This window comes from Lepus europaeus, chromosome 21 (assembly GCF_033115175.1).
Source record: "Lepus europaeus isolate LE1 chromosome 21, mLepTim1.pri, whole genome shotgun sequence".
NCBI lineage: Eukaryota > Metazoa > Chordata > Mammalia > Lagomorpha > Leporidae > Lepus > Lepus europaeus.
The window spans coordinates 58734201-58749489 of record NC_084847.1 but is presented as its reverse complement, the minus strand read 5'-3'; the positions used below and the strand labels follow the sequence as shown (position 1 = coordinate 58749489).

The window sequence follows — 15289 nt, the reverse complement described above, 5'->3', positions numbered from 1 at the left end:
CCGCCTGCAGTGCCGCCATCCCATATGGGCACTGGTTCAAGCCCTGGCTGCTGCACTTCCGATCCAGCTCTCTGCTGTGGCCTGGGAAAGCAGTGGAAGATGGCCCAGGTGCTTGGGCCCCTGCACCCGTGTGGGAGGCCTGGAAGCTCCTGGCTTTGGGCTGGCCCAGCTCTGCCTGTTGCAGCCATTTGAGGAGTGAACCAGCGGATGGAAGACCTCTCTCTGTCTCTCCGCGTCTATGCTTTTCAAATGATAAATAAATAAACCTTTAACACATTTTTTTGTTTGTTTGTTTGAAAGGGAGAGGGAGAGAGGGCAATCACGCACACTCTCCCATCCTCTGGTTCACTCCCCGGGGCTGGGCCAGGCTGGACTCAGGAGCCAGGAGCTCCATCCGGGTCTCCCACGTGGGTACAGGGGCCCAAGCACTGGGCCATCTTCCGCTGCTTGCCCAGGCCATAGCAGACAGCTGGATCAGAAATGGAGCAGCCGGGACTCGAACCGGTGCCCATAGGGGATGTATGCCGGTGTAGCAGGCGGTGGTTTTACCTGCTGCGCCACAGCAGGTACCACAGCACAGGCCCCCACGCATGGCTCTTCCTGACGCACGTTCCGTAGGAGTGTTTTGGGCCCCCCACCCCGAGTGAGTCCTGGGGCCTCCTGTGTCGTGGCCGCTCCTGCTGAGCCGGCTGCACCCTCCCTGCTCCTTGTGCACACCCCCGGGGGCCCTCTGTGCCGCAGGGTGGGTGGGCTCCCCGTCACCGCTGCCTGGTGATGGGATGGTGCCGCAGAGGGGATAAGCAGGCGGCGTTGCAGTGGGGGCCGTGGGTGGCTTTGCTGTCACAGAGGCTGGGGGTGTGTGTGTGATGGTTTCCTGGTGTCATTGCTTCGGGGTTTGCAGGGCTCAGTGTTAAGGGGGTGTGGGGCCTCGAGTCCCCCTGTCTTTGTGTGGGTACGTGGTACAGCCGGGGCCCCATGAGTCCTGCAGAGCTCAGAGCCACGCACGGCTCCTGGGAGCCCCATCCCGGCCAAGGGGGCGGCACGCCCTGTGCTGGGCTCAGGTCTAAGGGTGCAGCGGGGCTCCTCTGCCACCCTGGTGGCCTCCCCAGGCCGGGGGTCCCCGAGGGCACTGCCCATCTTCCGCCACGGTGACAGCCGTGCCCGCTGTCTCAACAGGGTACCCGGCACAGCGGCTGGCAGGAGGTTCCGGAAGAGCCCGTGGCCGTGGCCCCGAGCGGCTCATGGGCGGCAGCAGGAGCGCCCCGGAGAGGCCAGGCCCCGTGCGCCCGCCATGCTGCAGTGCCGGGCGGCCCAGGAGTTCAGCTTCGGCCCGCGGGCGCTGAAGGACGCGCTGCTGTCCGGGGACGCGGCGCTGCGGCAGCTCTACGCCGCCAGCTTCTCGCCGGCCGAGCGGCTCTTCCTGGCCGAGGCCTACAACCCGCGGAGGTCACTCTTCTGCTCGCTGCTCGTCCACTCGGCCTTCGACTGGCTGCTGAGCCGCCCCGAGGCCCCCGAGGACTTCGCCGCGTTCCACGCCTCGCTGGGCCGCCGCCGGCCCAGCCCGGCTCGCAAGCACATCTACCTGCAGCCCATCGGTGAGGCGGCTGCGGGCCTGGTGCGGGAGAGGCAGGGACGACCACTGCTGCTGTCCCGGCGCTGGGCTGCGCCCAGGGTCGCCGCCTCCAGGGGCCGCTGGAGTTGGGATCAGCCCATCACACGGGCAAGAAAACCGAGGCTCAGGGGTGCCTTGATCCGCAGCCCATTTGCTTGATGCTGGGCTCAGAGACTGGCTGGGCACCATGGGGCTCCAGGGTGGCCGAGCCAGCAGCCCACGCTGATGCTGGGGAGGGTGGCCCCCGGCCACGTACGGCAGTCAGCTTTGGAGAGGGGCAGAGGGTGGCAGGGGGCTCCCGTCTGAGCCTCGGGGAGCCCCCCAGTCTCCAGTGTCTCGGCCTCAAGCCTGCACACACTGGCCCACGCTGGCCCCTGGTGGCTGGAGTCCCACACGAGGAGTCCTCTGTCCTGCTCACGGCCGCCCCTGGCCACCCTGCAGCTCCGCCTGTAACTGCGGCTCGGCTCCGTGCTGGCCCTCACCCGCTGGCCTCCTCCCTCTGACCTGGAAACACATGGATGCCAGTGCAGACATGGGCAGGTCTTAGCCGGTCCAGAGCCTGCGTTTTCAGCTGCTCCGGGGTGAGGCCGAGGCCAGGGGCTTGGGGAGTGTGCACCCACTTGGTCTCGGGTCTCCTGGCCCTGCCGGCCGCGCTGTTGCCCTGTCACCCTGGCGTCCGCACGCCATGTCCTACGCCTGTCCTGACGTGTCCCCCAACCCCCTCTGCCCGCAGATCTGAGCGAGGGGCTGGTGGGAGGCTCCCTCCTGGACACCTTGCGCAGCTGCACGGAGGCCTTCTTCCTGGGCCTGCAGGTCAAGTGCCTGCCCTCGGTGGCGGCCGCGTCCATCCACTGCAGCTCACGCCCGGCGCGGGACTCTGAGAGCCTCCAGCTGCACACAGGTGAGGCCGGAGGCGGGGCCTGGCTCGGCGTTGCCATGCTACCTGGGAGACCCCAGGTCGCTGCCAGGAGCTGGGGATCAGGGAGTGAGCCTGGGTCCAGGGGCAGGCACGGACCGGAGCTCTCAGATGCACGGGAGCCTCGGGCTGTGGTTCCCCGGAGGTCCCTGCTGGGCTGGTGCCGGGTGTGGCTGAGTGGCCAGGGTCCACATTGGCCCTGGGGACGTCTGGCTACCGTCCCTCTCCACGGGCTGACCTGGCGGTGTGGTCACCCTGCGTCTCTCTCTGCTTGTTGTCTTTAGTCTTGGTTCGTTGTCATCTTCCAGTTTACTAATGCTATCTCTAGCCGCGTCTAAGCTGCTGCTTTTTAACGAGTAAATTGTTTTTTTAAAGATAAACTTATTTGAAAGGCGGGAGGGGGGCAGAGAGAGAGAGAGAAATTGATTGATTGATTGATTTTCTGTCTGCTGGTTCATTCCCCAAACAGCTGCAATGGCTGGGGCTGGGCCAGGCAGCAGCCAGGAGCCAGGAGCTCCATCCGGGTCTCCCCCGTGGGTGCAGGGGCCGGAGCACTTGGGCCATCCTTTGGTGCCTTCCGAGGTGCGTTAGCAGGGAGCTGGATGGGAGGTGGAGCCGCCGGGACTCGCACTGGGGCCCGGGCTGCCGGCGGCTTCACTTGCCGAGCCAGCTCGGAGGCTCAGCTTGCTGGCCCCATGGACTTTTTGGGTTCGGCGTTTCTGTCCGTGCGCCTGGTAGAGAGACAGCCCGCGTGCCAGGGTGGCTGTGTTGGTTATTTCTGCCAATTCTGTGTCGTCTGCCCCGCCCTGCTTCCGTTGTTTGGTTTTGGTTGTAGATTGGACATCGTGCTTGAAGAATTCCCTAGGGAGGACTCTGTGGCCTGGGGTTTTGGCATCCGCCAGGCTGGCGTGTGGGGCAGGGAGGGGCGGGACCTCCAGAACGGGGAGCGCTGGGATGCGTCACGGGCCCCCCTGCTCGTTGTCTTGTCAGGTGTCTGTGGCAAAGCCACGTAGGCGGTGAGCCCCTTCCTCTCCGGGGTGCGGTTCCTCAGGGCCATTGCCTCGGGCACCGCCGGCAGCCAGTCCCTCCCCACGGTGTCCACCTGTGTCACCGTGCTCGCCACGCTGGGGCTGACGGGACCACCTGGCACCTTCCTTGGCTGTGCCCGGTTGCCAGATTTGGTCACTTTGGGGACCTGGTTTCTCTCGGGTGCGGCCCCTGGGCTCAGCCCAGCCTGCCCTGGGGATCGGGGTTCCTCAGACCCCCAGCACCCCCACCCCCGAGTGCCACTCCCATCTCATGCTCCTGGGTCCTGGGAAGGTGAGGGAGGAACCACGGCTGGAGGCGGGAGTGTGTGCGAGGGCCACATGCGGGGAGAGCCCTGAGACCATGGTCAGCCATGTGGCCAGCACGCCTGCTTGGGCCACGGGACTGGGGCTGAGCGAGGCTCGGGAGGTGTGGGCAGGGCCAGGTCTCCCGAGGGCTCTCGTGCAGGCTCCGTCCTTGGCACTTCTGGGTTACCCTCCTCCCCACTGTGGGCGCCCACCCCTGCCCCCTACATGGGCTCGGGGCCGCCTGCCGACCTCGCCTTAACGTGGTGACACTGCGGAGGGCTCATTTCCACCAGGGTCCCCTCCGCGGGCACCGGGCGTGGGGGCTTCAACCATTGTCTTGTCCAGTTTTACTTAGGTTTTATTTAAGAGGAGGGCAGAGAGAGGCAGACCTGGTTCGCTCCCCAGATGCCTCCCCGGGCGCTGGGACACTGGGTGCTGGGACTCCGTGCAGGTCTCCCGTGTAGGAGCCATCACTGGGCCACCCGGGTGCTCACTATAGGAAGCTGGGACTTGAACAGGATACAGGATGTGGGCGTCTTACCAGGGTCCCGAGTGCCGTCCCCCGGCCTGCCTCCCGCCCAGACTTCACCATCACCTTCATGGAAGTTCCCATCCCTCCGAGACCTCAGCCACTCACCGGCCCAGGTCGCGAGCCGCACCGGCCACAGAAAACGTGGCCAATCGGAAATGCCCGGGAAAAGAGATACCAAATTTTCTCTTTGTTAAAGATTTGTCTGAGAGGCAGAGTTGAGAGACAGAGAGAGGTCTTCCATCTGCTGGATCACTCCCCAGATGGCCACAACAGCTGGAGCTGGGCTGATCTGAAGCCAGGAGCTTCTTCCAGGTCTCCTATGCGGGTGCAGGGGCCCAAGGACCTGGGCCATCTTCTGCTGCTTTCCCAGGCCATAGCAGGGCACTGGATTGGAAGTGGAGCAGCCGGGACTCGAACTGGTGCCCACACGGGATGCCAGTGCCGCAGGCAGAGGCTTTACCTGCTACACCACAGTGCCGGCCCCTATATATCAAAATTTAAAAAAAGATTTTACTGGTCGGCGCCGCGGCACCAGCACACCGGGTTCTAGTCCCGGTCGGGGCACCGGTTCTGTCCCGGTTGCCCCTCTTCCAGGCCAGCTCTCTGCTGTAGCCCGGGAGTGCAGTGGAGGATGGCCCAAGTGCTTGGGCCCTGCACCTGCATGGGAGACTGGAGGAAGCTCCTGGCTTTGGATCAGCGCGATGTGCCGGCCGCAGCGGCCATTGGAGGGTGAACCAACGGCAAAAGGAAGACCTTTCTCTCTGTCTCTCTCTCTCACTGTCCACTCTGCCTGTCAAAAAAAAAATAAATAAATAAATAAAAAAAAAAGATTTTACTTATTCGAAAGGCAGGGTTACAGAGACAGATCTTCCACCCACTGGCTCTCTCCCCTGGCTGGGCCAGGCTGAAGCCAGGGGCCCAGGTGCTTGGGCCATTGTTCGCTGCTGTCTCTGGTGCTGATAGGGGATGCTGGTGTTGTGGGCAGTGGTGCAGCCCGTTGGGCCACACTGCCAGCCCCCATGCTGAATCTGAACACTGGGAGTGAAAATGTAGACTTGGTTTTTAAAATTTAATTCTGTGCCAAGACAGTATTGTGGGCACGAGGCAAAAGATGCCGCGGTCGTCAGCCTGGAGGGAGACCGCTGTGCCGCAGGCCGGCTCGCTCCGAGTGCCCTCTCCCTGGCTGCCCGGCCCCGCGCCGTCCCCTGCGCGGGCTCCCCACTCCGATGGTTCCGGGTCCCTCCAGTTCCTGTCTCGGCTCAGGTCGCTGGACCGCTGTGTGGAGACCGCGCAGGTGGGATGAGGGAAGGTTCTGGTCTCTCAGTTCTGGGGGCCACAGGGGAGCCCCCCAGGCTGTGGCCGAATGGAGGCCTCCAAGGTCCTGCCTGCGTCGGCTTCGGGCTCTGCCCTCCCTCGCACGCCCCTGTGCACGAATATACAGCCAGGCTGAATTTACTCGGAGAAAATAAATCGGCAGAGGTGGGTGGCCAGCTGCCCGTGTGCGGGTGATGGAACACGGGGCAGAGACCCCGGCCCAGGGGCCGGGCCTTTTTACATTTTAGGAGGGCTAGGGTAGGGGGCAGAGGGGAACTCCTGGAACCGGGCTTTGGGGTGGCCGTGGGGGGTGGGGTGGGGAATATTCCAATGCTCATCTCCTGGGCAGCGATCTAGAACGGCTGTGTCCCCGTGCCGTCACTCCTGAGTGTGGATACTGAGTGGCTCCTTCCTGCTGATGCGGGTGTAGCCCCGGAGCCAGGACTTGGGGGGAGGTGCGTCTACACTGGAGATGAGACGGCTTGAGCTACGGGGGTCGTGCGTTCCTGCAGGGCGGAGGCAGGAGACCAGGGCTACGAGGACAGGAGGAGGTACGGGGGACACTGCTCGCGGCAGTCACCTCGTGGACGCCCCTCGTGAGCGCGTCACCGGAGAGAGGGGGGTCCTGTGGGGTCGACTTGTACGAGGGGGAGGCCACTCGTTCCACCGCAGTACAGTGTCGCCCGGGGGTGCCCTCCGAGCCTGGCCACGGTGGGGGTGTCAGTCTCCCCTGGTAGGGCCCACTCCACTGTGGCTTCGGAGCAGCCTCACTGTACTGTGGAGAAACCCAGTCGCCAAGCTGAAAGGGGGGAACATAGCCGGGGTGGGGGCAGAGAGTGCGGGCGGGTAGTGGTGTCTGCACGCCCGTGCGGGACAGCGAGAGGAGGGGCAATGGCTGCAGGGCGCTGTAGGGGAGGCAGAGGCTTCCACAGAGAAGTTCAAACCGGCTGGGCGCTCGCAGCATCCGGGGAAGAGATGTGATTGTTACCAGAGCCGAAGGAGGGAGTCTGCCCCCGTCTCGGTGGTCCTGGGCGCAGAGTTTAGTCCGGGCTACTTTTCCTGAAGAGGGGGAAGACAGGGAGTGTGACAGCCGTGAGATGTGGAGAGGCAGCTGCCATTCGAGTCATCAGAGAGGTAAACGCCGGTCCATTGTCTGGATGGAAGGCGGTAATTAAATCTTGGGGTAATATCATTTAGTAGTGTATGGGAATGGTGGGAGCTTCCACCCACCCCGAGAGGGTGTGCACCGTCCCCAGGAGTGTCGTGTTCCCCTAGCGGGGGGCGTCTGGGTGAAGTCAGGCTGCGGTCCCCCCGCCCAGGAGCCTTCGCGGGCCTGGGGAGTGGGGTGGGGAGAGGGGTGCGCTGGTGCTAGAGTTGGGGTGATGGTCTGGCAGGTGCTGCAGGTCTGAGATGTTGGGCAGTTTCTCCTGTGGTGGAGTCTGGTGTGTGTGACCTCAGGAAGTGGAGAAGAGAACCTGGGTGTGAGTGATGGAGAGAATGGAGGTTTTTAGGAAGATGACCTGGATAGAAGAGGGGGTCTAAGTTTCCCATCCAGAGACCACCGTGAGCCCTCCCTAGATGCCCCCTACAGTTGGAGCTGAGAGGTTTCGAGGTCTGAATACACAGGAGCCACGTCACAGAGAAGGGTGGGGTCTCTCCCCACGAGCCGCTGCTGTAGCCGTCAGAGCAGCCTGGTTGTCGGCTTCGGGTGGGCGTGTTGACCTTCCTGGTGGCCTCGGCAGTAATGGCGGCTTTTGTCGGCAGCCGGGCAGTGTCAGGAGCTTTCGGCAGCTTGGCATTTATCACAGGGCCCTCGGCTGTCACCCCTTTCTTGCCGTACCTGGGCACTGGAATGGAAGATTTTATAGGCATGGCGGGACTCTGTGTGATTGACTGTCTCCCTGGGCTAAGGAGACGGCTCCAGTCAAGGCTAACAGTTCAGCCTGTGGGGAGGTGGTGCCCTGAGGGAGGGGCCGAGCCTCTGTGACCCTACGCGGGGAAGAGGAGGGGGTGTCATCACGGTGCCCCCAGTTATTGCGTATCCACGGGAAAAGGGGGGGTTTAGAAGCGCTGCCATCAGTGAACCAACCTGGGGCTTGGGAACAGGAGTGTCTGTGAGGTGGTGAGATGTGGGCAGGGAGAAACAAGGAAGTCGGGACAGGAATGGGGTCGGGGGGATCAGAGAGGGTGGGGGGAGGAGGCGCTGGGATCGGGACAGGAATGGGGTCGGGGGGGTCAGAGAGGGTGGGGGGAAGGAGGCGCTGGGATCGGGACAGGAATGGGGTCGGGGGGGTCAGAGAGGGTGGGGGGAGGAGGCACTGGGATCGGGACAGGAATGGGGTCAGGGGGATCAGAGAGGGTGGGGGGAGGAGGCACTGGGATCGGGACAGGAATGGGGTCGGGGGGATCAGAGAGGGTGGGGGGAGGAGGCGCTGGGTTGGGGACAGGAATGGGGTCGGGGGGGATCAGAGAGGGTGGGGGGAGGAGGCGCTGGGTTGGGGACAGGAATGGGGTCGGGGGGATCAGAGAGGGTGGGGGGAGGAGGCGCTGGGCTCGGGACAGGAATGGGGTCGGGGGGATCAGAGAGGGTGGGGGGAGGAGGCGCTGGGTTGGGGACAGGAATGGGGTCGGGGGGATCAGAGAGGGTGGGGGGAGGAGGCGCTGGGTTGAGAGCGGTGATGAAAGGTAACGTGGGCTGGTGAGGGGTGGAGTGGAGACTTGGACGCGAGATGGCCGTACAGATCCTGTGGGAGGACCAGGTCTGTGAGGGTGGACACAGGTCAGCTTCTGGGCCTCGATAGACCCCATCCGATTGGAGAACTAGGCCCCAGGTGGCGTGGTCTCTCGGCGGTACAGGCCCAACTCTGAGTGCTTGTCCTTAGAGCTGCAGGTACAGAGGGCTGGGGTCTCGGGGGGGGGGGGGGTCTCTGGTAGCCTCTAGCGAGGCTCAGCCATAAAAAGTCTGAATCAGATGCAGAAATATCCCACGAGTCCTGGGATAGAGGCGGTCCCAGGACGTGGGAAGGAAGAGGGGCTGCCTGCTAAGCGCGCGCGTGTCTGGGTCACGAGGTCCCCAGGTGACGACGTGGAGATCAGCCGAGCCTCCTCTGGAGACGCCCCGGGACCTTTCTCAGCTGCACAGTTTCAAAGGCTGTGGTGTGTCGGGACAGGCCTCTCGGGAGGGCCACGGCTGGGCAGCGGCATGACAGTGCGCCGGGAGCATAGGTGTGTCACGGGGAGGGAGCGTGTCCGCTCGGAGCAGGCGGTCTGTAACCTCTGTGGCCTCCTGGACTTAGGACAGTGGGGGACAGCAGGTGTCTCTAGGGTCTTGCAGAGATGTGGGCTGGGGTGGGTGCTGATCACCGTGCCCCACACCACGGGATGAACCGAGGGAGGGAAGGGAGTGATGGGAAGCACAAAGGTGCGCGCCACAACCCGGGTGGGGTGGAGATGGAGGCCCTCACGCGGTGGAGACGGGCCTGCCCGAGGGGGTGGGGCAGCCAGGGGAGTGGGGTCTCCGGAGGGGCGGTATAAGGGAGGGGTCTTCCCAGGCTCTCACGCCAACAGAGACACTGCGGGACGATTCACTTAACACAGACAAACCGGCCCCGTGTCCACCAAGAAAGCGCGCTTGCCGGACGCGGTCCCTGTCACCCTGGGGTTGACGGGGGCGTGGAACCCGGGCCTCCTCATTGCGTCAAGTTCAACAGAGAAGCGGTTTGAGCAGAGGGCTGTCCCCCTCCCTGGGGGGTCCATCTTCCAGCGACCCCACTGTCCACACTGGGACACGAGGCAGGGGGAGGCCTCGGGTTAGGGCGGCTCCTGGCCCAGGGTCCGGTATTGCCACACTTAATACAGGGCCAGAGCCTTTAACCAAGGTGGGCTTCAAGTTGGAGCAGGTCTGGGCCCAGTGCCTAGCATGGCCGCATTGATAACAGGCCCCCGAGGGGGGGGGGCTCGGTGGAGGACCTCCTCCCTAGTGTTAAAACACGAAAAGCCGCATCTATGGGGACCCTCTGCGGGGTCTGTTACCACCTTGTAATTTTTGGAGTTTGTGACAGATACCAGGAGCTGGGACATAAAGTAGGAATTTAAATACAGCTGTCCTCTGGGGAATTGGGATCGGGGTTAGTATACTTTTTTTTTTTTTTTGGTGACAGGCAGAGTGGACAGTGAGAGAGAGACAGACAAAGAGAAAGGTCTTCCTTCTGTTGGTTCACCCCCCCAAATGGCCATTAAGGCCGGTGCTGCGCTGATCCAAAGCCAGGTGCTTCTCCTGGTCTCCCATGGGGTGCAGGGCCCAAGCACTTGGGCCATCCTCCACTGCACTCCCAGGCCACAGCAGAGAGCTGGCCTGGAAGAGGGGCAACCGGGACAGAATCCGGTGCCCCGACCGGGACTAGAACCCGGGGCACTGGCGCCGCAGGCGGAGGATTAGCTTAGTGAGCCGCGGCGCCGGCTCGTGTTAGTGTACTTTATCATCGCCTCTGTGAGGCGGCACAAATAGAGCAGGGTTTTCACGGGGCTCCTGGGTGACCTCTCGGATCTTCTCATAAGTAACCTGTTTATGGCCGCCAGCAGGTGTGAGATCACGTGGTCTTGGCCTGTAGCCCCGGGTCCCCGGGTTGGTAAGTCCAGTCCGGGTTAGGGCTGGCTCTGGAGGTCCTCAACCTGCTAAGGTCTGATGGGGAGACCCTGACCGGACCTTCCACTCCAGGCACCGCCTCGAGGGGAGGAGGGGTTCAGGTCGAGGGAGGGGATCTGATGGAGGATTAGGTGGGGCGGTAGGAGAGGAGGCTGAGGCTCTGGAACCCCCGGGGACGGGGGGGACAGGTGGGGGGTGACCGGCAGGATCAGGGTCTCAGAGCGGGGGAGGGAGGAGGGAACGCGCTGGGGCAGAAGGCTTCCAATGTCTTCCTTGGGGAGACAGAGAGGGGCGGAGTGAGCAGAGGGGCGGGCACTGGGGCGCCGGCTTCTCAGGGGCCAGAGAAGGGAGGGGTCCAAGCCTTCCTCCTGTCATATTGAGGCCACATTTTGGTACAGAGCCCAGGTAATCGCTTCCGCTTTCTCTCTCCCGTTAGGCCTGGCTTGCGCAAGCTTTTAAAGAGGCAGGCCAAAGGGGAGTCGGGTGAGGCCTGAGGGGAGTGGGGTCCTCCCAGGGCGGCCCCACCCCAACCGAGAACCGAAGTTCTGAGGCCTCCTAAGAGGAGAGAGAGAGCAAGAAATCCCGGGCTCAGACCAGCATCCCAGTGCTCAGGGAGGGAAACGGACTGAGCCCCCCAGGCCCCCAGGACGGGGCGATGCAGCGGCCCGACTGAGCACCCCAGGCCCCTAGGACGGGGGGATGGACCAGCGTGTTCTGCAGAGGTGTCTCCCAGGGTGGCTCGGGTCAGAACGACAAGAGGGGATGGTAGGAGAGAGAGGTGAGGGGTGGGCGGAGACAGGAAAAAGTGGAAGGAGTTCAGAAAAGAGTTCGGGGGAGGGGTGGGGGCCGCAGCTCTTACCCAGGGAGCGCAGGAGTGGCTGGTGTGGGCTGATGCTGGCCCCTCGCTCCCCTCACCGGGCGGAGACCCTGAGCCCGGCCGGCCTCCCTCTGCCCGCAGACGGCATCCTGGCCTTCCTGGAGGACATCAAGCCGGAGGACGCGCTGTGTGTGCTGGGCCTCACGCTGGCTGACCTGTACCCCAACGATGCCTGGGCCTTCACCTTCGGCAAGTTCCGGCCGGGCCGCGGTGAGCCGGGGCCCCGCACGCAGGGGTGGGGGACGTCCACGAGGGGACGCTCGGTCACAGGTGCCGGGCTGCAGGAAGCCTGGGTGGGCCTGACCCCGCGCCTGCTCTCTGCCTGTCCCCAGAAGTGGCCGTCTGCAGCTTTGCCCGCTTCTCCGGGGACTTCCTGCAGGTGGGGCCCAGCGCCCCTGAGCCGGCACTGGCCGAGGCAGCGGCCAGCAGGCCGGAGAGCCCCCTGCAAGAGGGAGGCCTGGCCCCCTCCATCAGTGCCCTGGGGCTGGCGCAGTGCTGCAAGGTGGGTGTGGGGCGAGGACGGGTGCCCGGGCTGGCTGGGGCCCAGCGTCTCTGCATGCGGCCCGCACGGCGGAGAGGCTCTGAGCCAGCGCGGGGCAGGCCTCAGGAGCATCGTGGCCGAGTTGGTGGCCGGGGCCCTGTGCCGCAGTGGGGCCTCCCGGAGCGCCTGGGCCTGCGGGGTCGGGGTCACGGCTGCGAGGCAAGGGTGGTGGCGACCCCCCCCCCCTCAGGTCGCCTGCCATGAACTCTGCCACCTGCTGGGCCTGGGGAACTGCCGCTGGCTGCGCTGCCTCATGCAGGGGGCGCTGCGCCTGGACGAGGCGCTGCGCCGGCCCCTGGACCTCTGCCCCATCTGCCTGCGGAAGCTGCAGCACGTCCTGGGCTTCAAGCTCCTCGACAGGTACAAGGTGAGCGGCGGGTCCTGGGCCGGGTGGGCCCCTGCCTCTTCGGCCTGGCGGCTGGGGGGCCTCTGCTCTGAGAGAGGGGCGCCCCCTCCCACGGGGGCAGCTCCAGGCAGGGATGGTCAGATGGAACTGAGCTTTCCCTTGGCTTGGCATTCTGACTGCGAGGGTGGTTTTCTCGAAGACGTATTTACTTGAAAGGCAGAGAGAGCTTCTATCCTGCCTGTTCACCCCCCACACGGGGTGAACTCCATCCGGGTCTCCCGCGTGGGAGCAGGGGCCCACGCCCTGGGTCTTCCACTGCTGCTCACGTACCTGGGACTCAAACGGACACTCAGTGGGATGCTGGGGGCGCAGGCAGTGGCTTGACCCACTGTGGCACAATGCAGGCCCCTAATGTAGGAGAGCTTTATGTAATTCAGCTTTGAAGTGTCTTCGAAAAGTTCATGGAAAATGCACGTCCTGAGAAAATGACACATGCATGTCAATTTTTTGGCACCAAAACTTACTTCTGATCCCCGTGAACTTGTGCAGGGGCGCTGGAGCGTGCCAAGTTCCCGACAGGTGGACGGCGGAGGGCGGGCAGGCACGGGGGTTCCGAGCGTCCACCTGTGTCCCAACACGGCCTGGTTGTCTGTCCCTCAGAGACTGCACGCCTGGACCCAGGCAGTGCTGGAGAGCTGGCCCGGCCACGAGGCGGGGGAGCGGTCCCTGACGGAGGACACCCCGCCCCTCAGCGCCGACTCGGGCGTGTGCTGGGAGAGCGACTCGGAGCCACTCAGCAGCCCCTCCGAGCCGCCCACCCCCGACACGCTGAGCCACCCCTTCCCTGCCGGCCTGGAGCTGGACCCCAAGGCCAGGCTGGGCTCCCTGGAGGCTGCAGAGGCCGCGCCGCAGCCCAGGGGACCCGGGGAGGCCATGGAGGACCACGGGCGCTGGCTGGCCGCCTGCATCCAGGCCCTGGAGAGGGACGTGGCCGAGGAGGAGCTGGCCCTGCTGGACCAGGCCGTGGACGCCCTGGAGCGCTGGGAGCTGTTCACGGGGCAGCTGCCGGCCCCCAGGCAGGACGTGCCCAGCGCTCGGGACGGCATGGGGCTGCGCCGGGCCCTGGGGGACAAGTTCTCCTCACTGAGGCGGCGGCTGAGTGCCCGGCGGCTGTCCAAGGCCGAGTCTCCCCCCTGCGACTGGGACGGGGAGACATAGCCGGCGGGGCCCCCTGCGGCAAGCTCACCATCTCGCCCAGGCCCGCCGCCTCCTGGGAGACCCCGCGGCTCCACCTCAGGATCCCAGCGCCGCTGCCGCCATCCTGTCTCCAGGTCTGCCCGGTGCGTTCTGGAGCTCTCGGACCACTGTTTTCGGTCACGTGTCCTGGGCTGTTGGTGACGTCGCTCCCAGGGAGAGGGACTGCCGGCTCAGACCGCAGAGTCCCTATGGGGCCCCAAAGCGTGGCGGGTTACAATCACCGTGGCTGTGGCCCCTGGTGCACGCGCATCCATTCCACGCGCTGTCTCTGCCGTCACCGGGGGACTGGGCACAGACAGGCGTCGCCCCCTGCTACGTGCCCCCCCACTTCGCAGCGTTGTGTCTTTGCCATGCTGACCCCCACCAGGACAGTGATTAAAGGCGGGGCCTTTGCCGGAGCTGTCCTGTCCCGTGCTGCGGTCCCTGGAAGCATTGGTGGGGGGCAGAGAGCAGAACTCCGAGAACCGAACTTTGCCCACCACGTGGGAGCTGCAGCCCGCCCCGCCCACTTGGGGGTGGGGTGGGGGCGGAGACAGTGGCAGAGGAGGAGCCACAAAGGCCGCCCCCACAGGGCAGGATGGACAGACAGCCGTTTTTGCAGAACGGGGGCAATGGTGTGTGTACATCTAACCATTTCTTAAAAACTGGAAAGCCTACCTTCTCGGTGTGCCCGTTCCTTCCCTGTGCACATCCCCGGGGGCGGTGACCAGGGTGACCAGGCAGCCTGACGTTGCAGGGCTCCTCACAGCCGAGGGGGCCCCAGAGGATGGGTGCGGAGCCGAGCTAGTGCCCGGCCCCGGGTTGCAAAGGCACCCAGCAGCAGGCGGGGCCCAGGCCCAGCGTGTCCTCCTGGATTGGCCATGGTCTGCACTGGTCTGGGGCCAGGGGAGGTCGCGTTCATTCCCCATGTCCTGGCGCCGTGGCTGCACACACAGGCTGTGCCCACTCACCTGCCCGTCCAGCGGCACCTGCCGGCTGAGCGAGCCCTGCTCCGGCCAGCGCCCGCCTGAGGAAGAAGAGAGCTTCAAATGCTGTTACCCTTGTAACCCCGGGTCAGGGACGGGGTGGGCCAGCTGCCTCTTGCCCCCCCTGTGTTAAACAGGAGGGTCCCAGGGACCAGGAGAGGGTGAAGGCCCAGCCCCGTGTCTCCAGTGTGCAAGCAGGAGGCTGGGCGTGAGGCTCCCGTGGCAGCTCCCGCCCCGACGCGTGATGGGCAGGCGGGGGCGGCCCCCGTGAACCCCTTCCTCCCACTTCCTCCGTCCTTCCTGCTCCCAGCTGCTCTGGGCGGGGCTCTTGATGGCTGTGGACCCTGGGGAAGGGGCAAAGCCTAGGAAAACACAGCGAACCAGAGCTCGGCAGGCAGAGCCCTGGGCACCCTCCTTCCCCAAAGGCTCCCCACGGCGCCAGCGTCGCCCGAAGCCACAGAGCTTCAGCCACTGGATGACGTGCACCCTCATTTCTGCTGGGGGGGGCACGTGGGAACCCGCCCCAGCACGGGACTCGGCTGTGGCACTCGGGGTCCGTTCTGTGCTGCTGTGGGGTGCGATGGGCCCCACCCCAGGAGGGCAGCTGGGAGGCAGAGGCCCCCGTCTGGACAGCTATCACTGCCCAGTGCCAGGCCTGCCTGCTGGGCCCGGTGTCCCGGCCTTCCCAGGGAGAGGCCTCCTCTGAGACCCTGCATCCGCGTGTCCACACGGCACTTACCGGGCACCTGCTGGAGAGTTTTGCCAAGCTCACAGAGGGGCCGGCTCTTGTGCATCGGCCTGTCCCCGTGTCCAGGCTGCTGCTCTCGCCAGGACGTCCCCCGGGGAGAGGCCGGCTTCTGTCTCACGGAGCTCTCCTGCAGCGATTTGCCTTCATGGTGCCTCCGTGCTGACTCTCCAAACGCCGGTGCCCCCGGTCACTAGGCTGAAAA

The 15289-nt window shown here is 64.9% G+C and overlaps 1 protein-coding gene and 1 long non-coding RNA gene across 3 annotated transcripts; one reads left to right on the top strand and one right to left on the bottom strand.

Moving 5' to 3' along the window:
- Positions 1-1291: 1291 nt before the first annotated feature.
- AMZ1 (archaelysin family metallopeptidase 1) lies at positions 1292-13369 on the top strand. 2 transcript variants are annotated; one of them, XM_062180363.1, is made up of 6 exons: positions 1292-1595; positions 2346-2513; positions 11312-11440; positions 11563-11732; positions 12031-12138; positions 12778-13369. In XM_062180363.1, exons 1-6 carry the CDS (start codon positions 1292-1294, stop codon positions 13333-13335), a joined length of 1437 nt encoding a protein of 478 aa, XP_062036347.1. In that variant the 3' UTR covers positions 13336-13369. The 2 variants fall into 2 exon arrangements, with proteins under 2 accessions (XP_062036347.1, XP_062036346.1); XM_062180362.1 differs by having other exon boundaries at positions 11962-12138.
- On the bottom strand, positions 5243-15289 carry LOC133750714 (uncharacterized). The gene is made up of 5 exons (XR_009864728.1): positions 14032-15289; positions 13364-13560; positions 12448-12594; positions 11213-11328; positions 5243-7555 (listed from the first exon to the last, which is right to left on the bottom strand). It is a non-coding gene; the product is annotated as an uncharacterized LOC133750714 (long non-coding RNA).